The sequence below is a fragment of the Ambystoma mexicanum genome, chromosome 3q, assembly GCF_040938575.1.
Source record: "Ambystoma mexicanum isolate Mex_15411 chromosome 3q, UKY_AmexF1_1, whole genome shotgun sequence".
In the NCBI taxonomy this organism is placed as follows: domain Eukaryota; kingdom Metazoa; phylum Chordata; class Amphibia; order Caudata; family Ambystomatidae; genus Ambystoma; species Ambystoma mexicanum.
This window is the reverse complement of record NC_090926.1, coordinates 587,334,481-587,357,849: the sequence shown is the minus strand read 5'-3', so window position 1 is coordinate 587,357,849 and position 23,369 is coordinate 587,334,481. Positions and strand designations below refer to the sequence as shown.

Genomic DNA, 23,369 nt, shown 5'->3' with positions numbered 1-23,369 from the left:
TCGAGGAAGAATGAGATGTGCATGGATATTTCCTTGTTCATGTACTGATCCCTGTTGGTTTTGTCTGTAATAAACTGCAGTTTGAACTTGCCATTGACTGAGTCCTCCGTGTATCCTGGTGGAGGGTGTTGGGTCCTCCAAGCCTGCGGACTTCCAGTGTCCCTCTGGCATATCTGGGGGTCCATCCGCAACAAAGCCAAGCCTGAACTTACCTTAAAATGTATGTTGGTCCGAGTGGGCAGGGCTGGGCACAAGCCCCCGGCTGGCCTTCTCATCTCTGCACCACCCCTGTTGCAGGCTTCCCTCTGTCAAGAACATTGAAAATGCTTGCAGGCACATGGAGCTTCACCGAAAACTGTGTTTTCTGGATTCCCTAAAGGAAAAAAACTATTTCAGGAGACTTTTGCTGAGTTATTTCAGGTTTTACTGAAAGCCCGAAAGCCTATCTGTACGATAGCTCCTTTCCCAATTAACTACAGCTCTTGCAATAAGCTGGATTAACGCCTTCCCAACATATTTTAGGACTGTTACAATTATATAAACACACTACAGTCACAGAATATTTGGGGAAAGTCCTGGATAGTTGCCAAAAAAAAGATCTTTTGCCCAACAATATTTGTTTTAATGATAATATCACTTTACTGATCAACACTGGCCAGTCTAGCGTGAAGGTGGTCAGTTGCCACCGTTAGGGTGGCTGTTGTCTAGCAATGAGAAGGTTTACGATTGGTTGGTCTGGTGTTGAGCAGGTTAGGTTAGTCTGGCAGTGAGCAGCTTGGTCATTGGTCAGTCTGGGGGTGAGCAGGGGTTCCATGCATAAACACCACTCACCTGCTACAGGTCTGCCACCCAAATGTGGCCTATCAAGTTGTGCTATGTGTTGGTTTCTACCAGAAGACTCTTGTAACAAGCATTGGCAATGTCCAAGGTTTGGGCTTTTGTGTTTACATAGGAAAGGCGCTTGCCAGGCACTGCAGTAGTGGTATTAACTGGTTTTTGGTGGTAGCAGGTGGTAGCAGGCGCAAAATGGTGCAAGTACATGGGCATCTAATAGCAGTGCTTGGCAAATGCATAAAACTTATACACAAGTCAAAACTGCTGGCTTTGCCAATGTTTGTTTTTAATAAGACTTCAGTGAAGGACATGCATAGTGCCATAGTCAATTATTTATTGGCCTTAAAATTAACTAATAACAACAATTGATTCAATGTATGATCTCGATAGCTGAGCTTGGCAGTGTGATAAACCAATGCCCCAGCCTTATTAAATGTACGTAACTTCGCTGCCAGATAGGGGCGTCAGCAGCTGAAGAAATGAAGAATAAATTGTACATGATGGAAAGGGAAAGGGGAAAGGAATTACCATCTTAACTCTTCATCTCTTTTTCTCTAGTCCCTCATTTACCTCTGGTTTTTATATTGTAACTAGAGAGTTACATTTATGTTAGTTAGTAGTAGCAAGTATTTGATTCTTGATTGTTTATGATTCAGTGGTTGATCATTAGTGGTCGGCTGGGGCAACGGTCAGGGCTTTTCTTCTTTCTTCCTTTCTATTCTTCTTTTTCTTTTTTTCTTTTCTTTTAATTTATTTTAAGTTTTAATGTATGTGGTCATGTTGTTAAGGTTGAAATGAATTGAATTGATCTGTAATCTGATTTTTGTATTTACATATTGAAAAGTTGATTTATCAACTGTAACAATAAAAAAAATAAAAACAATTGTGCTTATATGCAGCTGGTAAGATGGCTCCGTGGGTTAAGCGCTTGTTTGACCTGCAGGTCGTCGGTTCACATCCCAGCAAGGCCAACTCAGCCTTTCATCCTTCCGAGGTCGATAAAAGAGTTCCAATTTCCGTCAGGTAATAAGAGTGATGTATGTAAATATGTCCTATGCAGAGTGCTTTAAATTAAAGTGCTATATTAAAAACAAATTACTATTATTATTATTATTATTATTATTAGAAAATAGTGGCTGAAGCCAGACATGCTTGAGACATTTTTTATAACATCAGAAGCTTGTTTACAACTCCAATTAAGTAATTCCAGTTCAAGGTTTGATGGTAAGACTTGATTCATAAGAGTTCCCAAGAGGAGATGTTTTGGGCAGGGGGGGCAGGAACTGGGTGGGAATGGTCATAGATGATTAGCATGACATGGGCAGTCAGCGAGATTCCCAAACAACCAAACAGCACCTACAAGCTGTGTGTCCCTCCTCGTACGCCATTTCTCCCAATGCAAAAGTTGCGGCTTACAGGTGGCGAAGCGCCACCTAATAGCTCGAACTAAAAAGGCCAATCGTTTAAAGTAAATCTAAAAGCCGCAGTAAAGTGTGCAGTTCTCTACTATTTTCACGGAATGTATGTATTGCTCACGATTTAAAATAAAACATTTCAACAAGGTTTTAATTACGAAAATGACCATAACACGGCCACTCGTGTAGAAAATGGTGACATTAATGTATTACATTTTTTTTTATAAACGGTACCTACCTTAGCCCGCTCCTTTCTCTACCCCAGATGTCGTTTGTCTTTTAAGGCACATATAACATGAAACATCCCTCCTCTCGCTGTCCCGAACACAACAAGTGAAACTCGGCTTTATTAGGAACTGGTGGACACTGTGGTGTTGGGGTTTTCAGGAAATGCGACCTACCACAGTTTGGCTCACTTTTTTAGGATGTGTTTTAAGGGAACACCTGTGCAGGCAGGTGAGCTACGGCTGTCTGTCCGCGAGCAGGGCAGTGTCTGTCCAGCTCCAGAGGGAGCAGGGCGCTGTCTCTGTTTGTGCACTCTTGCGTGCACGTCCCCTCCGCCTGCCCTACACCCAGAGGGCATATTCAATACTGGGCGGACTCCTGTCACTCGCGAGCCCGGTGCCATGGCCTGGGAACGCCCTCCAGTACTGGGCAGCGAGCTTGGCGTGTGGAAGGCATGGCGTGTCCTGACCTCCCCCGCCCCCTCTTTTAGAAGGGCAGCGTTGGTCCCCTGGCCACCCCATCATGGTGGACGGGCGGGGAGTGCTGGGACTAGTGACATGCTAACTGGGTTCAGCCGGTACCGTGCCAGCCAAGCTCGCCATCTCTCTCCTCGCCTCTGATCCATCTCTCTCCTCCGGTCCATGATCTCCCCTCCCTTCCCCCGCCCTCGTGTAGAGCCCTCCCTTCTCCTCTCCAGCTCTTACTCCCTTCCTCCCCCCTCTGCACTTCAGTCGGTGGTGGGAAAGGCGGGAGAGCTCAGTGCCCAGAGGAGACCGCGCAGGGGAAGGCAGAGGGGAGTAGGAGGAAGAGAAGAGATAGCGAGGGGAAGGGAACGGGAAGAGAGCGGGAAGAAGAGACATAGAGAGAGAGAGGCGTAGGAGAAAGGTAACGAAAGTGCCAAGAGCAAAGAAAGGGCGTAAAGGGAGTGATACTTGGGTCCAGGAAGAAATACAAGAAGTGAAAGACGGGAGAAAGTAGTGGACGAGAGAAAGAGATAGAAGCGAGTTCTAGTCGGTTATATGGACGCTTAGGAGACGATAAGGGAGATGAGAGAATGAGGTAAAAGGAGAAGGCGTAAGAAGGAAAAGGAGTGAAGGAGGAAGACAGGGAAGGCACGAGGAAACGGAGGAGAGACGTGAGAGTGGAAACCACTTGATAACCAACACACAGGTGGTAAAAGAGAACGAGCACGAGAGAAGTTGAGCAGCAGTGACTGCGAGGAGACAGAGAAGGGCGGGTTACAATGTGAGAGTGAGAGAGAGGGGAGGGGCTGGAAAGCATGTAGAGCCTCGGGTGACAGGCAAAGGAGAGTGAAGGGTGACCGAGTTGTTGTTGGCAGCGAAGTCCCACACAGAGGGAGAGATGGCGCAGGGAGCGGTGCCCCCCGACGAACTGGCGAGACCATCAACTTGAAGGCAGAGCCACCTCGGCAGAGAATCTGGATTGGACTTTGCAAGCACATCCCTATCAGGGCATCGGGATTTTGGGCTAACCCCTTCCTTCTCTGCTAGCCTCGTGTTCCCCTAATTTCCATTTCGCTTGAGCCTTTCGCCCCATTCAACATTCCCACCCTCTCCTTTTGGACCTCTACCCAACCGCTGGCTACCATTAACTGTCCCGCTAGCTATTTCCAACTCTGTGATTCTCCGTGCATCCATCACACTCCCATCCCCTTTCGCCTCGCCTTTCCCTCTTTCTGCTCGCCATTCTGCCCTCTGCCCGGGGGTGTTGTTAGGTCTAGAAAAGATCAGTGGCTAAGCTAATGTCGGGACTGGCGGGACTCGGGGCTAGCTAGTATTTTGGTTGTAGCACCCGAGCTTCTATCCAGGGCTACGACCCAAAGACCCGGGGCTATAGCCCCCTCAGCCCCCGTAGCAACGCCTCTGCCTCTTCGAACCATCAAGCACCTGCTGACCGTATTTTGGGCACTGCCTGGTTATCTCCCCTCTCTCCCATTAGGCGTGACTTCCACTAAACCATGTTCAACCAACCGTCCACCTAGCCTTGTCAATGATCGTTGCTTATCTCATATTCCAGATGCGTCACTGGCCCCATCTTTCCAGAAACTGCATTACAACTGTTGCTCATCCTTGAATGCTCTCTGGTTCTCCTCCCACTTCCCATATCCCAGTGCCTCCATCACTCCATGATCATCTTTGAACCCATGACCAAACGATGGTCATTGTTGAGCACATTGAGTGTAGCTGCCTTTGCCCGCATTCCTCTCAACACACCATCCTCTCAGAAATGTTGACTTGTTAGGCATTCCGCATAGATCATCGCTGCCTCCCATTCCCTGTCCTTTTCTCCCTCCACTCTCCTCCTTGACCTTTTGCCCAATTGTCGGCCATTGCTATGTACCAAATGGCAAGGTCGCACACGTTGGGTGTCTGCTGGCTCCTCTTGCTGCCACCCAGTCAGGTGTGGACCAGGACTCCCACCACCAAGCGCCCTGGCCTGGAGGGTGCTACATTGGAGGCTTTTGGTGGCAGCCAGTCGCCACCTGGTGAAGACGGCCCAACAGAGAGACCGCTTCTGGCTGACCGATGCAGAGGCTACTACGATGTCATGGGCCAGTGGGACCCACCATTTAATTGTAACGCTGGTGCCTACTTGTACTGTTGTGGTACCTGCGGCTACCGCTTCTGCTGCCAGTTTAGGCACGGGCAACTGGATCAGTCCACCTGCTCCAACTATGATACACCCAATTGGGCCAACACAGGCCAGCCCCCAGCCCGTAAGGACGATGCTGCTGACGATCCTGCCAAGGACCGCACCAACATGGTTGTGTATATCATCTGCGGTTTGGTGGCCCTGATGGTTCTGGTTGGCATTTTCACGAAGCTGGGCCTGGAGAAAAGCCAGCGGCCGCAAGGGGATATCACCATGTCCAGGTAGGTTGGGATAAGACGCATTGAAGGGGTTAGTGGTGGGGCAGGGGGACAGACCGAAGCGGAAGGATGGTAGAAAGAGAGGCACAGAGGCGAAGACCTGAACTACTGGGTGAACTAGCCATGTGGGTGGTCTCAGTGTCAGACACAGGTGCTCCTGTCCCTGCCATGTTATAGTAGGAATCTCGTCAAACTGTACTGCTATCCACCAAAACCCAAGGAAGAGCTTTGCATGTCATCTGACCCTCCCCCACAGCCGAGCAGAGTATACATACATAGGAACTCTCTGGGTAATTCACAAAGAATTCAGCACCATCTCAGATTCACATTGACAGAGGCAACCTTCCCAGAGTCAATCACAATGTGTCCAAATACACCAGGAAAAAGGACTGCCGCCAGCTCATCCTGCAGGGTCCTGCGCCTTCTAGAGAGTGTTTCATGGGAGCAACATACTGCATGAATGCAAAGGTACTGCACATTTTGTGGCAGGACGTAACATGTTTGGGAGGTGGGAAGCAGTAAGGAACATTCAAGTTTTCCTTGATCATTCTACAGTGCACATATCTTTCTTACGAAAGCACTCACGTAACCACAAAGCTCACAGTGAGCAAGGGTTCAAGGCATGCCAGTGTGCCTTGTCCCTCGCTGTGGTTGGAAGAACAGCGTGTGCCCTTTCCCCATCCCCAATGAAGTGTGTCCTCCAACCCAACCCGGAGAAAAGAATACTAGTGTGTCCCCGGAACCCTCACTTGGCCCCTGGAAGAGCAGAGCGCGCCCCCTTCCTCCACCACATCTCACGGACAAGCATTGTGTCCCACGAAGCCCCACTTTCCCCCTGAGTGAGTAGAGTGCCTCCAGCCCATCCCCAATGAAGTGTTCTCTCCACCGCATCCGGCAGATCGCCCAACGCCCCCCCCCCCCCATTCGCCCACGAAGGAGCAGACCTTGCGTCCAGTCCCAGACTAGCATCGTGCACCCCTGATGTCTCCGCTTCCCCATGCAAGAGTCGAGTGTACATCCTCCGCCCCATGAAGTGTGCGCTCCGTCACATTTCACAGAAGCGCAGGGTGCAACTGCGACCCATGAAACCCCGCCTTCCCCAGAGCCGAGTGTGCCTCTAGTCTCCACGAACTGTGTCCTCCGCCCCAAGCCAAAGAGTGCCACAGCGTGCGCCCTGACACCCCCACTTTCCAGTGGGCGAACAGAGTGTGGCCCCAGCTCCAGCCCCCATGAAATGTGTCCCCCAACACATCCATCAGACTAGAATTGGGCATCTCCTGACGGCCCCCTGCTCTAGCCCTTACTGAGTGTTTCCTCCACTCCATCAAACAGGGAGTACAGTGCCCCCCCTGACGCACGCTTCCAATGGAGCAGACTGTGCACCCACTCCTAGTCACCGGACGGTGCCCTCCACCCCCAACCAACAGAAAAGCATGGCGCCTCCCTGATCGATCCCCTCCTTTCCACATGGAAGAGAAGATCGTGCCCCGTCTCACTGCAATGTGGGCTCCACCACAGAACAGCATGGCACCTTCCTCCATGCCCTCCGTTCCCCATGCAAGAGCATAGTGTGTCTACTGACCTCAGCATGGACATTTGATAGATGCTGAGGGCAACTCGAGGCTACGGAGGGGGGGGGGGGGCTCACCCACCCACTTTTTTCAAAGGGTGAACTCAGACTCCCCGGCTAAAATGAGAAACATTGAATGCCCTCTTTGAATTACCACTGCACGATATAACCTGATGAAAAATAACAAACAACTAAAGGTGAAATGTCCGTGTCCCGTATCGGTACTGCAAGTCCCAAACATTGGTATTGGTGCTTGGAGTTTAAACATGCACACGTTTTAACGTTTTCAATAATACTATTGGAAGACAATATCCTCTCTCGGTTTTGTGTGTGTTGATTTTATGAATGGCAAATACCATTTGCGCTGTGCAGTTTGGATGGTCATGCAAAGCCAATTTAACGAAATGTGCATATTTCACTTGCTATGCTAGTTTCTGGCGAGGTCGCATCCCACTGCAGTTGTTGATGAGCCCCCCCCCCCACTTTAATGTTTAGGATTAAACGTCTGGCGCTGCCCACTACAGAGAAGCGTGTCCACAACCCCCAACTTTGAAGACCGGAATATGTACTCTACACCCTTTCAATGGTGGAGCAGACTATGAACCCCGACGCTCACCAATGGAAGAGCAGAGTGCGTCCCCCGACCTTCACCCCCTTGGAAGGGCACGCATGTGCTCCCGGCCTTCCCCTCCCCCACATGCAGAAATCGCTCTTTCCCAGCAAAGCAGTGAACGAGCAAGGCAAGTTCCCTGGCCCATGTCCACATGGAGAGCTGAGTGTGTTACTAGAATACCCCAAAATCCATACACAGAAGAGCCTTGTGCCCCTTCTCCCAAAACAAAGGAAGAGTGCGTGTGACCAGTGCTACCCATAGAAGTGTACAGGGTGCCTCCTCCAGCAGGTAATTGAATATGTCACAGCTACGTTGAAAGGGCAGAGTTATCCACAGGCTCAACCCTTCTCCCATTAAAGAGAAGCCTGCGTGTCCCGGATTCCCCATGGATGAGCAGTGTGCCCCTGGCCCAGCCCCATGGATGTGAAGAGCGTGTTCCCTTTCCTGTGGAAGAGCAAAGATTGCGCTCTACCCTCCCCCACACCACACGCCCTCTAGTATGGAAACGCAAAGTTTGCCCCTTCACACATGCAAGAGGTGGGTGCCTTGATGGACGCTTTTCTATGTGCAGCGACATCGTGTCACAGGACCTTTGCTGTACTGACCATTCCATGTTCTTGGAGCGCAGCCCAATGAGAACATGGTCTCCCATTGGTGCAGGAGCCCTTTGCCAGGGCTGCAACAGGGATGCCCTAGGGATACGGTATCAAAGCCTCTTAATGGGCCAATTCGCTGACTCAAGCCCGTGGAGAGAGATTGCTGTTTGAATGTTATGATCTTTCATCCTGAAGAAAGGTCCGAATATTCGAGGTGCGAACTCATGTCAACTGCTCAGAGCAGCCTCAGCCTGCCACCCAGCCCGTGACTGCTATCACCAGCTTCCGCTCGTACAGGCAACTGCTCACTAGCTCAGCCGCCATGTTCATTAAGAGGCATGATCAATGGCGGGCACCCATCGCGCATTCTTACGCAGCCTGCTTCTTCAGTGTATTGGAATGGCACAATGTGGGCTTCACGGAAAGCGCTGCACATAGGACGCTAAGGCTCAGGTGTGGGGTTGACAGTCGAGGGAAGCCTCTCCTTGGTACAGCGTCCGATTGATAGAGCTGATGCCACAGGTGATGCAGAGGGCCTTTTCTCAGAAAATGCCTGACCTTCTGTTGGTCAATTATTGCTATCGTTAACGCTCTTCGATAATGCACCGATCCTAGTTTGTTTGTGACTATCGTTCTTATACAGAGTGACAGATAGGAAAATAGCCATCTTTCCAAGAAGCCTTATTGGGCCCAAGTCAAGATTGATGTTTAAGGAGATATTTTCTGATGGAAAAGTCCCCCCTTATGTAACATTGGCATGGGTGAACAATATGGCCAACCCTACTATGCCACCGTTCTCTGATCACTGTATACTCAAATTTCCTTTCATTGAAAAACTAAGCAAATGTTGTCCATTTGACCTCCTAGAACAATCCATGGCGTGTGGGAAAAACATGTCAGTGCCACAATCGGAGCGGATGCCATTTTCTGCACCCACGCTCCAGAGGACAACGCGCACGCTGCTCAGCAGGCTCCCTAACATCCAGTAACCTACTTTCGGGATGATATATTGATTTCTGGGAGAGGATAGAGCATGCGTGAAAAGAGCAAGGGTCTCACAGGCAATAACTAGGCTGAAACCACAATGAATCCACATTATTTTCAGGTGGATCCCAGCAGGCAGGGGGCTACCATGCAAAATGGTGCTGCCCAGCAAAGGGAAAGATATTCTGCAGCCCATGGACATGTGGCGAGCGATCATAGAGTTATGTGAACATGCTGTTCAATGTGTCCAACTTTTCCAGCTCAATCAGCACCATGAAGCGAATCAATGACAAAATAGACAATGGATGTCAAGCTATGGATGCCGCTCCACTCTGCTCCACCCCCACACCACCCCTATCATCATGGAGGATACGAAGTCCCTTGCCCCGTGGCTAGTTCCCACATGTAAACGCCAACATGAAACGAGCATCGCCTTCCCATAAAGGTTTCAGGTCCTTGCATGGACAATGCGCAATGTTGGGTTATGCAAAGTATTTCCCTACCTGCCCGTGCAGGAGACAGTTTGTGGCCAGGTCAGTGGTAGAAGTGCTTTCCACATCTGTCACCAGAAATGAGTCAAGCAACGCGTTCCCAGATTAGTAGATGGGTTTCCCAATTGGGGAAGAAGTCTTACCTTATAGCGGTATAGCTTCCAGAGCTAACACCGGGCGGGAGTTCCCTTGTGGAGAACGGTCAAGTTCAACACATGGAGCACTACAATGAGGGCGAGCAATTTGTGTAAATATCGCCTGCTATTTATGCATGGCATTGGCAGGCAGTTTTTGCAATGGATTTCAGCTGCTTTAAGCGGGTGTAAAAAGTAGGCGGATTCCATAAGGAATGGAATGAACTTCTGCCAGCATCAACATCAAATGTTAGTGATAATGAATGCGGATTTGTATAACAAAGCAGATGGGGGAGGCGGAAGTGGGAATTCCACTATACAAATCAGTCTGTCAAATCAAGATGTTTACACTCTTCTACAAGGAAAAGGACCCATGAATGGTCCCTTGGATACATTGCTGGATATATAGGATAGCCAGTAGACATTTGGCAGAAAGTTTGTTGCATATCATTTTTACAGCCTCAGTTGCATCAAAAGCCAATCCTGCTGCTTACTCCAAACAGTGCAGTGTTTGTGGGTTGCTGTTCGGCAGGTTTTGGCCAGAGTGCCCGGTTGTGACTGGTAGTGGGAGAATATGGAGATGGTGCTCTTTGGTGCTGCGGAGAGAAGGCCATGTATTGCAGTTGGAAAGTAAAAGACGCGAGGCAAGGTTGATTGGTGGCATTTGTATTTGTTTTTTTTGAATAACACAAACCAGGCCCGTAGGCTACCGGGCGCGTATCTTGAGGCAGTGGTTACATAACAATTTACATTACAAGGAAACAAAGGCATGGGGAAGGACACCGATCTTGTCTGCAGGGGACCACTTGCAGCACCGCTACAGGGGGTGGGACTGAGGATGCAGTGGATGCACTGATATTGCCGGCACTTTAAGATGTATAAGAAATCAATGGAGTGGGGTCTCTAGAGTGCAGCCGAAGAATTGAAATCAGATAAGGAACATTAAAGACCAGTGATCTATATAACTAGAGGAGTGGCCTTACAGACACTGTCGAGTTTTCATACCTGACATAAAAGGGAACAGAATCTATTTTTAAAGATCTGTTACATATAATATAATTCATCAGCTGTCAAAAACGTGAAATAAAAATATTCAAATGCAAAAACAAAATAAAATCAAAATAGGTCTAGTCAGGTTCTAATCCCTCAGTTCTTTTCAATGAGATCTTCTGATCTTATGTATTGTCTGTATCATATTTGCCCTTCCAGAGTATTACAAAACAAACGAACTCCAAATGTCTGAAACTGACGATATGATTCTAAACATGGGTTGAAGTGACATCTACTGGGGAAAAGCAGTAATGCCACAAATCATCTGTTCATTGATTTAGCTGTCAAATCAGGTTGGCGCGCCCTGGCAGAGACATGCTTTGGGCAAATTTTGGACTTTACCGGGCCTGAGCACCAGCCCACTTAAAGCCATCTGTATAAGTCGCAGATAGTCCTGTGTGCTAGCCGAGACAAGTCATAAATGAGAAAGCAAGGGAATTTTGTGCGGTGCATGCAATGTGTACTGCCTAAATCTGTTCGCTAAAGCGAAAACTATGTGCTATTCAGAAATCTAGTAACACATGTGTTCATTAAAGCATTTCCAACCCACTCTGTTAATTATTTCACCCTCTCATAAGACAGCATGGAAAGGGCACTCGGCAATATAACCCCTGAGGGCATTTCTTGAGCATTGGCAATCATTCTAAATAATCATTAATATAAAATAACATAGCAAGACATTCTTTGCCATTGAGTATTGTACTGTAAACATGTTTGGCATTCTACCCGTGTATTCCTCCAGGTGATTCATCTGAATGTTCTAAAAAGAACTGGATCTTTGCCTGAGATGTTTTCTAAATCAGGGTGTGATTATACCTGAGAGATAGCTGTTGGAAATTATTATGTGACAAGAGATTTGTTCAATGAAAGGTAACACGAACCCCTAAAATAAAAGGCTTTCCAATATAATCTGAAAGTTTATGGACAGACCGAATGGTTGAGCGATAATTTAAAAAAGTTCCAATCAGGAAATGGGCAATGGCCCAAAATGTCGCCCTCAGAATTCCGACTCCAGAAATTCCGATTTTTTTTCCCGATCCCCCTTACATCACATATATATGTTGGGGGGGTATGGGATATAATAGTAGTATGGGAGGAGAGTGCGGGGGTCTCCCCCTCATATGTATGTGGTGTAAAGGGGGTTTACAAAAAAGACAAGTCGGCATTTCCGGCCGTCGGAATTCTGGGTGTCATAGTGATCACACGGATCCAGGAAATGAAGGTGTGTGAGTCCTGAAAAGAAGCTTCTGCCAACTCTTTATGGGCTTATACTTTTAGGAAACATTCGTGCACCGCTGCCAATCTCCAGGAGAATATAGGGTGTAGGTTAGGGAGATCCAGTGTTTTGGGTTGCAGGTGAACCTAAAGAAATAGGAGTTAATGTACAGCGGATGAGATCTGCCACCACGTCTGGTTCATGCATTGTCCAGGCAGAACACTGGTGCAAGCAAGCCTCTTGCTTCACTTTTGGTGGCAGGTTAAGGTCAGTTTACCTTGCCCTGAAAGAATGTGGGTGGCGCACCTGAACACATCAACGAACCAAGAAACAACAGCTAGACCTTCCAGTACAAAAGGTACATGTTTAACTTAATCATTTGATATTATTGGTTTATTTAGTGCCACAGTGGAGCCACATGTAAAACAGACCACAGTTGTAAAATACAATTACAAGTGTTTTGTTCATTTAAACACAGGGTGAATCCTTTATCATTACACTTAATAGTCTCTTTGTATGGGATGCAAGAGACTTTTACCTTCCCTGGACCCTTACAACTCTAGGTAACAACTGTGGGCTACAATTTCATTAAAACCCACCTGTGCCCATAATAGTTTCCATAAATGAAACACCAGCACAGGATATTTTTTAAAAGGCACTGCTTTTAGTTTATTTTAATGCGCTTCAAGCAGAGAGTAGACAACAGCTGTTGGCTTCATTCTACATCTGAAGTTCTCAAAACAAACAGCCCTAGGGCCGGGGGCATTCACACCCTCTTTATGGGCCACTTCGCAGACTCAAGCTCGTGGTGAGAGATTGCTGTTTGCATGTTATGTTCTTCCAACCCGAAGAAAGGTCAGGATATTCGAGGGGCGCACCCATGTCAACTGCACAGAGCAACCTCAGCCTGCCACCCAACCAGTGACTGCCGTCACCAGCTTCCGCTGGTACCGGCAACCGCTCACTAGCTCATCCGCCATGTTCATTAAGAGTCATGATCACATATCAATTTTGGTTCCTAGAAGTTTTTACAGTGTTTTCGTGGATAACTGTTCACAGCCGAGGTTGATTCTAAGGGTCTAGTGTGAAGAAATTTGTGTGTTTCTTTTCCCGATCTGGACCACAGTACGTTTTCTTTGGTTCCGGTTGTTAAACAAAACCTCAGGCACCCAGTGTTTTCATACAAATGTACACAGTTGCCACTGATCAGTTAGTTGCTTGGATGTTATTCACCGATAGGTGCATCGACACGGGGTGTTTCGGTCTGTTTGTGTAATGGCGCGTACATCCGGGCGACCATACCAAATCTATTCTCTAATAGGCCTTCATCAGGACGGTTGTTATTCAGAGCACAATGTAAATCGAGGTTCTAATCCTTGATTTGATCTATGGAGATAAATATAAAAATGACATAGAGTTTAAAAACATTTTAGGAACACTGAGTTCAAAAGGCATGAGACTCCGTTATTTGAGTTGGTGGAGTCACAGGAAATAAAAGGTAACTGACTGACCTCTGGAGATGTCAAAGGTTTTATTCCAAAGTGGGTTTCCCTTTTTGCAGCAACCCGCTAATCACACGAGTACCTGTTCTCATTCAGGTATTTGAATGGTTTTTGGGTTGTGGGCACTAACTAGGACAACTATGCTTCTGAAGGATACGGTCAGTGCTTGCTTAGCTTTACATTGTGAAACGTTGCTTCAGACAATGCATCACTTTCTTTTCCTCATTGAAAGATAGCCACAGACTAGACGTTGCTTCACACCATGCATCTCATAGTATTACTTCAGTGATTGCTAGCCACAGACTAGACGTTGCTTCACACCCTGTATCTCATAGTATTACTTCAGTGAATGTTAGCCAAAGACGAGACGTTGCTTCACACCATGCACCACTTTGTATTTCTTAATTGAATGCTAAACTTAGAATAGATGTTGCTTCACACCATTCATCACTTTCTATTCCTTCAGTGAATGTTAGCCATATACTACACGTTGCTGCACACTATGTATCACTTTGTATTCCTTCAGCGAATGTTCGATATATACTATACATTGCTTCACACCACACATCACTTTGAATTCGTTCAGTGAAAGTTAGCCAGAGATTAGAAATTGCTTCACACCATGTTTCACACTGTATTCCTTCAGTGAATGTTAGCCGCAGACTAGACGTTGCTTCACATCAAGCATCCATTTGCATTCCTTCATTGAATGCTATACTTAGAATAGATGTTGCTTCACACCCTTCATCATGTTCTATTCCTTCAGTAATGTTATACATAGACTAGATGTTGCTTCACACCATGCATCACTTTATATTCCTTCAGTGAAAGTTAGACAAAAAATAGACATTGCTTCAAATCATGACTCACTTTGTATTCCTTCATTGAAAGTTAGATTTAGAATAGATGTTGCTTCAAACAATGCATCACTTTCTATTCCTTCAGTGAATGTTCACCACAGACTAGAAGTTGCTTCACACCATGCATTGCTTTGTATACTTTCAGTGAATATTAACAACACACTAACCCTTGCTTCACACCATCATCACAATGTATTCCTTCAGTGAATGTTAGCCACAGACCAGACGTTGCTTCACAACAGTCATCAATTTGTATTCCTTCTGTGAATATAAGCCATAGACTAGATGTTACTTCACACATGCATCACTTTGTATTCCTTCAGTGAAAGGTAGCCAAAGACTAGACGTTGCTTCACACTATGCACCACATTGTATTCCTTTAGTGAATGTTAGCCACAGACTAGACCTTGCTTCACATCATGGATCACTTTGTATTCCTTCAGTGAATGTTAGCCACAGACTAGAAGTTGCTTCACACCATGCATCAATTTGAATTTATTCAGTGAATGTTAGCCACATACTAGAAGGGCCTTCGAACTATGCATCACGTTGTATTCCTTCAGTGAAAGTTAGCCACAGACTAGATGTTGCTTCACAGCATTCATCACTTTGTATTCCTTCATTGAATCCTAAACTTAGAACAGATGTTGCTTCACACCATTCATCAGTTTCTATTTTTTCAGTGAAAGTTAACCATATACTAGACGTTGCTTCACACCCTGGACTTCTTTGTATTCTTCATTGATTGTTAGACTTAGACTAGAAGTTGCTTCACACCATGCATCGCTTTGTATTCCTTAATTGATTGTTAGACTTAGACTAGAAGTTGCTTCACACCATGCATCGCTTTGTATTCCTTAATTGATTGTTAGACTTAGACTAGAAGTTGCTTCACACCATGCATCGCTTTGTATTCCTTAATTGATTGTTAGACTTAGACTAGAAGTTGCTTCACACCATGCATCGCTTTGTATTCCTTAATTGATTGTTAGACTTAGACTAGAAGTTGCTTCACACCATGCATCGCTTTGTATTCCTTAATTGATTGTTAGATTTAGAATAGATGTTGCTTCACACCATGCATCACTTTGTATTCTTTCAGTGAAAGTAAGAAATACACTAGACATTTCTTCATACCATGTATCACTTTGTATTCCTTCATTGAATGCTGAACTTAGAATAGATGTTGCTTTACACCATTGATAACTTTGTATTCCTTCATTGATTGTTAGGCTTAGAATAGATGTTGCTTCACACCATGTATCACTTTGTATTCTTTAAGTGAAAGTTAGACAAAGACTAGACATTGCTTCATATCATGACTCACTTTGTATTCCTTCAGTGAATGTTAGACATAGACTAGATGTTGCTTCACACCTTGTATTACTTTGTATTCCTTCAGAAAAAGTCAGACAAAGACTAGACATTGGGCCTCATTACGACCCAGGCGGTAAGGGGTTAACGGCGCTGTAAAAGGTTGTGGTGCCATTAACCCCTTACCGCCTGATTACGAGGTCCCTTTGGGGGTCCCGACCTTAATGGCTGGATTTACCAGCCGTTAAGGATTGGACCCGCAAAGGGACCTTGGAGGTATTTACGGTACCGTAATTTGCGGTACCGTAACTACCGCCTTCCCCATTTCCATTGAGCCCTATGGGGGCGAAAATGGGAATGGGGAAGGACCAATGGTGAATGGGGAATTACCGCCCCGCCAACCTTGGAATGGGGCGGTATTTCCGTCAATCACCATGGCGCAATCAGTAAAATACCAGCGGCAACCATGGCACTACTAGCGCCATAGTTACCGCGTGGGTCATAATGACCCCCATTGCTTCAAATCATGACTCTCTTTGTATTCCTTCATTGAATGTTATACATAGACTAGATGTTGCTTCACACCATGAATCACTTTATATTCCTTCAGTGAAAGTTAGACAAAAACTAGACATTGCTTCAAATCATGACTCACTTTGTATTCCTTCATTGAAAGTTAGATTTAGAATAGATGTTGCTTCAAACAATGCATCACTTTCTATTCCTTCAGTGAATGTTCACCACAGACTAGAAGTTTCTTCACACCATGCATTGCTTTGTATACCTTCAGTGAATATTAACAACACACTAGCCCTTGCTTCACACCATCATCACAATGTATTCCTTCAGTGAATGTTAGCCACAGACCAGACGTTGCTTCACAACATTCATCAATTTGTATTCCTTCTGTGAATGTAAGCCATAGACTAGATGATACTTCACACCATGCACCACATTGTATTCCTTTAGTGAAAGTTAGCCACAGACTAGACCTTGCTTCACATCATGGATCACTTTGTATTCCTTCAGTGAATGTTAGCCACAGACTAGAATTTGCTTCACACCATGCATCAATTTGTATTCCTTCATTGAAAGTTAGCCAGAGACTAGACGTTGCTTCACGCCATGCATCACTTTGCATTTATTCAGTGAATGTTAGCCACATACTAGAAGGGCCTTCAAACTATGCATCACTTTGTATTCCTTCAGTGAATTTTAGACACAGACTTGGTGTTTCTACACACCATGCATCACTTTGCATTCCTTCATTGAATGCTAAACTTAGAATAGATCTTGCTTCCAACCATTCATCACTTTCTATTCCTTCAGGGAATGTTAGCCATAGACCTGATGTTGCTTCACACCATGCATCACTTTCTATTTCTTCAGTGAAATCTAGCCATATACTAGACTTGCTTCACACCATGCATCACTTTGTATTCCTTCATTGAATGTTAGACCTAGAATAGCTGTTGCTTCACACCATGCATCACTTTGTATTTCTTCAGTGAATGTTAGCCACAGGCCAGAAGTTGCTTCAGACTATGCATAACGTGGTATTCCTTCAGTGAAAGCTAGCCACAGGCTAGAGTTTGCTTCGCACCATGCATCACTTTGTATTTCTTCAGTGAATGTTAGACACAGACTAGACGTTGCTTCACACCATGCATCATTTTGTATTCCTTCATTGATTGTTAGCCCTATACTAGACGTTGCTTCACACCATGCATCACTTTGTATTCCTTAATTTATTGTTAGATTTAGAATAGATGTTGCTTCACACCATGCATCACTTTGTATTCTTTCGGTGAAAGTTATACATAGACTAGACAGTTCTTCACACTGTGCATCACTTTGTATTCTTTCAGTGGAAGTTATACATAGACTAGACGTTGCTTCACACTATGCATCACTTTGTATTCCTTCATTGAATGCTCAGCTGAGAATAGATCTTGCTTCACACCATGCATCACTTTCTATGTCTTCAGTGAAAGCTAGCCATATACTAGACGTGTGTCAGGAATCCCGTCAGGAATGTCCTTTCACAAAGGGCTTTTTCTGTCAAGAACTCCCTGCGCTCTCGTGTCAATAAGCATGGGCGTTGAGGATTACATATACAATCTGTCTTCAGTAAACTCTCTCCTTTCTGGCATCATTACAGGTCGTCATGGCGACCAACCACGCTAACGCGCACACATCGATTACCCGGAAGCAATTCATCAGCTGTACGTCGCGTTGCTGGATCGCGTACGCGGTGTTACTTAACCACGGTACAAGACACAAGCAACTGACCTTGGGTTACTGCATGTACGACAAGGTACAAGACACAAGACACAAGCAACTGACCTTGAGTTACTAAATATACGACAAGGGGACACACCTCTTCTCACCTACCTAGCTAAATTCAACCAATTGGTTGCTGAAACTAGTTGGCCCGAAGATAAGAAAGCTGCGGTTTTTTATAAGGGTTTGTCTGAAGCGCTTAAAGATACACTGGCCACGGTTCCATTTGTTCCGACAGACTTCTCAGAATTGTTGGATTTAGTCTTACAAATAGATGCCAGAAGAGCTGAACGGAAAGAGGAAAAGAGACCGGTGGTTCTGGTACAGCCTCGGTTAGAACCGGTTTCTCATGACCCTGAGCCCATGCCGGTCGGTGCCGTACGGGGTCCCCTAACCCCGGCAGAAAGAGAAAATCAGAGACAAAATAATCTCTGTTTCTATTGTGGCTCTTCGGAGCATTTCACCGTTCATGCCCCAAGAAACCCACCAAGAAATTGGGAAACTCCAAGACTATGTAGGTATTGGGGTCCATTTACTGAGTCAGCCATGTTTGGATCCTGAACACTGCAAAGGTTACGCTCCATACTCTCAGCCTATCACGATTTCCTATGCATTAGAGCAGCCTTGGAAAACTGCTGCCATCATCGATTCTGGTGCCACAGGCAACTATATGGATATCATGTACGCTAAAGACACAGGCGTGCCTACGCGTCCTAAAGGACACCGGGAGACAGTCAACACATTTGATGGCACTACCTTGGTCTCTGATCTGGTGAAAGAGCGTACAGTGGAATTATTGATGGTTACTGACAGCGGTCATATGGAATCTATTGTTTTTGACCTCATTGCCGCTCTGCAATATAAGGTAATTCTTGGTCTTCCGTGGCTCTCTCTGCACAATCCTGATATCGATTGGCAAAAACCCAAAGTTGGTTTCCCGTCTAATTACTGCGAGGCCAGCTGCTTGGAGAATGCTAGTGTACAACCTTCCAGTCTGTGTCGTCCTTTGATGGACACCGCCTCAGTTGTGGGTGCCGTATCCTTGTCTCCTCTGCCTAAAGAATATGAGAGTTATAGGGATGTGTTCGACAAAGGCATGGCAGAACAACTACCGCCACATCGGCCGTACTACTGCCTATTGACTTAATTCCTGGTGCAAGCATTCCTAACGGGCGAATATATTCCCTTACCAATAAGGAGACGAATATACTCAAGGAATATATAGACAAGGCACTTAGCACTGGTTTTATTCGCCCTTCTCGTTCTCCAGCTGCCTCGCCTTTGTTTTTTGTCCCGAAGAAAGAAGGGGACCTGAGGCCATGTATCAACTACAGGGCCCTGAACGCTGTCACCATCCGAAACCAGTACCCACTGCTTTAATCAATACCTTATTGGATCAGTTGGGCTCCTCAATCATTTTTACTAAACTGGATTTGCCTGTGGCATACAACCTGGTTTGTATTCGTGATGGTGATGAATGGAAAACCGCTTTCAAAACGCGGTTTGGGCTTTTTAAATATTGCGTAATGTCTTTTGGGCTTTGCAATGCCCCCACAACATTTCAAAACTTCATGAATGATGTTTTCCAGGACATGATTGATAGACATCTGGTCGTCTATTTGGATGATATATTGATTTATTCATCCTCTTACCAACAACATGTTAATCATGTATGGTCTGTTTCGCAACGTCTAAGAGACAACAGCCTTTTTGCCAAACTTGAGAAATGCGTTTTATATTTAACCAAGCTTGAATTCCTCGGTTATGAGATCACCAGTAACAGAGTACGCATGACTCAAGCCAAAGTAAAAACAGTTCTGGACTGGCCGGTTCCAAATAACGTCAAATCCTTGCAAACTGTTCTGAGGTTCACAAACTTTGACAGGCGTTTCATAAGAATGTTTTCTGGTATGGTGGCTCCACTTACTTCTTTCACGAACAACAAACGGAACTTTGTATGGTTCAACGAAACACAGAGTGCTTTTGACGCACTTAAATTGGCATTTACCTCTGCACCGGTGCTGCAGCATCCTAAAACCGAGCTACCTTTTTATGTGGAGGCAGATGCCTCGGGCATTACTATAGGAGCCGTCTTTTCTCAACCATGTGGGAATACTGGTAAACTGCATCCGGTAGCGTTCTATTCAAGAAAACTTACCTCCTATGAGCGCAATTATACTACTACTGAACGTGAATTACGGGCCATTCGTGACGTGTTCAAAGAATGGAGACACCACTTACTCGGTGCAGCACATCCAGTTCAGGTCTACACCGACCATCGGAACCTATTGGCAATGAAATCAGTTAAGTGCTCCACCTCACAGCATGCCATATGGCATGAGTTTTTCTCTATGTTCAATTTCACTGTCACTTGTCGCCCGGGTTTTCTGCACACCAAAGCCAATGCACTTTCTCGTATGCATGAGTCTACTCCAATGTTTAAGGGTGAGGAAATGCCACTCCTTCCTACCCAAATCATGTGTGCTTGCACCACACACCCGTCATTGAAAGCAGCAGTACAAGCATGGGTATCGAGTAAACCTTCAGAAATAGCTGTGTGCAACCTTGATATAGTGGACACTTTGCCTTATATACAAGGACGCTTGTTCCTGCCAGATCAAAAAACCTGCCATGCTGCATTGTCATGGTGTCATGATACTATGTACGCAGCACATCCGGGACAACGAAAAACCCTAGACATATTGCAGAGATGGTGCTGGTTGCCCACCATGCGTTGAGATGTTCAGGAATACATACTAGCATGCTCTGTCTGTGCTCAATGTAAAACCAACCCCGCTAAGCCTGTTGTTCTACTACAACCATTAACTGTACCTCAACGTCCCTGGTTTATGTTGTCTATGGACTTCATAGTGGAACTTCCCATGGTTCAGGGGTACAATACCATCTGGATGGTGGTGGACTATTTCTCTAAAATGGCCCTGTTTGTGGCGTGTCAGCGTCTTCCTACGGCACCTGTATTGGCAGACTTGTTCTTGAAACATGAATTTATAATTACTTATACATATCCACTTGCGACAATCTTAGTGAATTGTTTTCATAGCCATCCACTTAAAACCTCTTACCATGCAGCTAGCATAATTTATACGTGATACGAAGCACATCATTCAACAGCTATCCCCTGGCAGGACAACTATCACATGGTGAAACTGGATGTTGTTTCATTATATACAAGCATCAATCATGATCAAGGCTTAATAGCCTCAGAACACTTTTTGAAAATGAGATCAATATCATTCAAAGAACAAAACAATATGCTACTGGAAATGCTGTACTCGCTCTAAACAACAACATCTTTTGTTTCAATAAGAAAATCTACAGACAAAAACAAGGAACCGCGATGGGGTCCAAATTTGCCCCATCGTATGCAAATCTGTTTATGGGTTACTTCTAAGTGAAACATGCTTGGAAACACAAGGCCTTTACCGACTCCAAAAACATAATTTTTTGGGGTCAGTATATTGATGATATCTTTATGATATGGGAAGGGAACCTAATAGAGTTCCACTCATATGTTGAGCACCTAAACATTGAATATAATCTGAAGATTAAAACGAATATCAGTAAAGACAAGATCCAGTTTTTAGATCTAGAGATCTATACCGACAAAGAAAAAATCTTAAAAAACCGATTCACCAAACCAACAGCAGGCAATAGCATCTTACATGCACAAAGTAACCATCCAAGACCTATAATAACCAATATTCAGTACGGAGAAATCCTAAGGATAAAGAGAAATTGCAGTACTGAAGAATCATTTAAATTTAGCATTGAAGAAACAATAAACAAATTTAAACAAAGCAGGTACAAAGAAAAAAGTGTAAAATAATCCATCAAGAAAGCTGAAACAATAATACGGGAATTCTTATTGATAGACGAACCTAAAAAAGGAACTTTGCTAACAAAAACTAAGTTTATCACCACTTATGGATCAGATGCTCCAATCCTAAGAACAACACTAAAAAAACACTGGGACATGTTGAAATTAGATGCAATGGTTACAAAATATATTGACGATAAATCAGGAATCTGCTACAGAAAGGCACCAACCTTGCGAAACAAAATAAGCCCCAGTCATTTGAAATCGATAACCAAAAAAGATATAAGGAGTATATCCAAACAAACACCAATCAATGGAACATACAAATAGGGAGCCTGGAAACTCTGTCCTCAAATGGTGAATGGCCAAAAGAAAATTAAGCTACCAAATGGAAAAGAGAACATGTTAAACCATTTAATAAATTGCAACAGCAAATATGTCGTCTATGCAATACAATGCATATGCAAAAAGACATATATAGGAAGTACAATCAGAAAGCTTAAAACAATGAATATTTGAACATATGAGAGTGATAAGGAATCAAGATCTAAAATATCCCCTAGCACTACACTTTATAATGGAGCACCAAGGACAAAATGTTGATGACATAAAGATCTATGGACTGGACACAATTGAAGATTTGCCAAGAGGTGGTAACAAAGAGCAGATCCTCCGACAGAGGGAATCTAAATAAAAATGCCTAACGGACAATTGAGACACCGGATTGAACTCAGATAATGAATTCTTCAATTGGCTATAATATGGGAAATGTTAATAACCTATGAATATGAATGCATAAGCAAAATGTATCCCATTATTGTTTGTATACAGCAACTAACCTCTTTGTCAAACATGGAAACTGTCTACACTCATTTTTCTCTTTCTTTTTCTTCCCTGTTTTTCTCTTTATAACAACCTTAAATACTTTAACAAAATCCCAAAAAAGTTAAAATACAATAGAGAAGCTTCCATTTCGAGTACAATTCATAAATGAATGAAATATCTCTAAATTAGAGTAAATGTTGCCTGGAGTACATGAGTAAAAAATAAACAAAAAACTAAAATATTAATCAAATGCCAAGAGCCAATTTAATTAAGAAAATTAGCAATAAACTGGCAATAAACTTTGATACATGCTGCGCAACAATGTAAGCACGTGATCTAATGCGTGATAACATTCGCGCCAAAAAGAAAATGTATATTATCTCAGAATATACAATTCTTAGAAATATAAATCTTCGCAATAACAAAAACATGACCTTTGAAAGAAAAAGGCTATATTTGAAATTACTAAATCAAGGAAAGAAAATGACCATCAAGTAAGCACGCATTGATGAATTACAAATGGCCACAAGCACGCACATCGTCATGACGTCATCACATACACTTAAACATGTGCGTGATGACGTCATCACGTCCAATTAACATGCATATAAATACGCATCGAAAAACATAGACGAATGTAGCAGAAGGACAAGCGTATCCCTCGCTATCAGAACTCTCAAGAAACTAAGGTAAGCATTATTATACCTTTGAATCCCCCTTAAAGAGGA

At 44.6% G+C, this 23,369-nt stretch overlaps 1 protein-coding gene across 1 annotated transcript in view; it reads left to right on the top strand.

The window, feature by feature from the left end:
* Positions 1 to 3,217: 3,217 nt before the first annotated feature.
* Positions 3,218 to 23,369, top strand: part of SHISA8 (shisa family member 8) — a 284,879-nt gene continuing 264,727 nt past the window's right edge. The window contains exon 1 of the mRNA XM_069654400.1: positions 3,218 to 5,368. Coding sequence (XP_069510501.1) covers positions 4,830 to 5,368 — 539 coding nt within the window. The 5' untranslated portion in view covers positions 3,218 to 4,829. The remainder of the gene's footprint in view (positions 5,369 to 23,369) is intronic.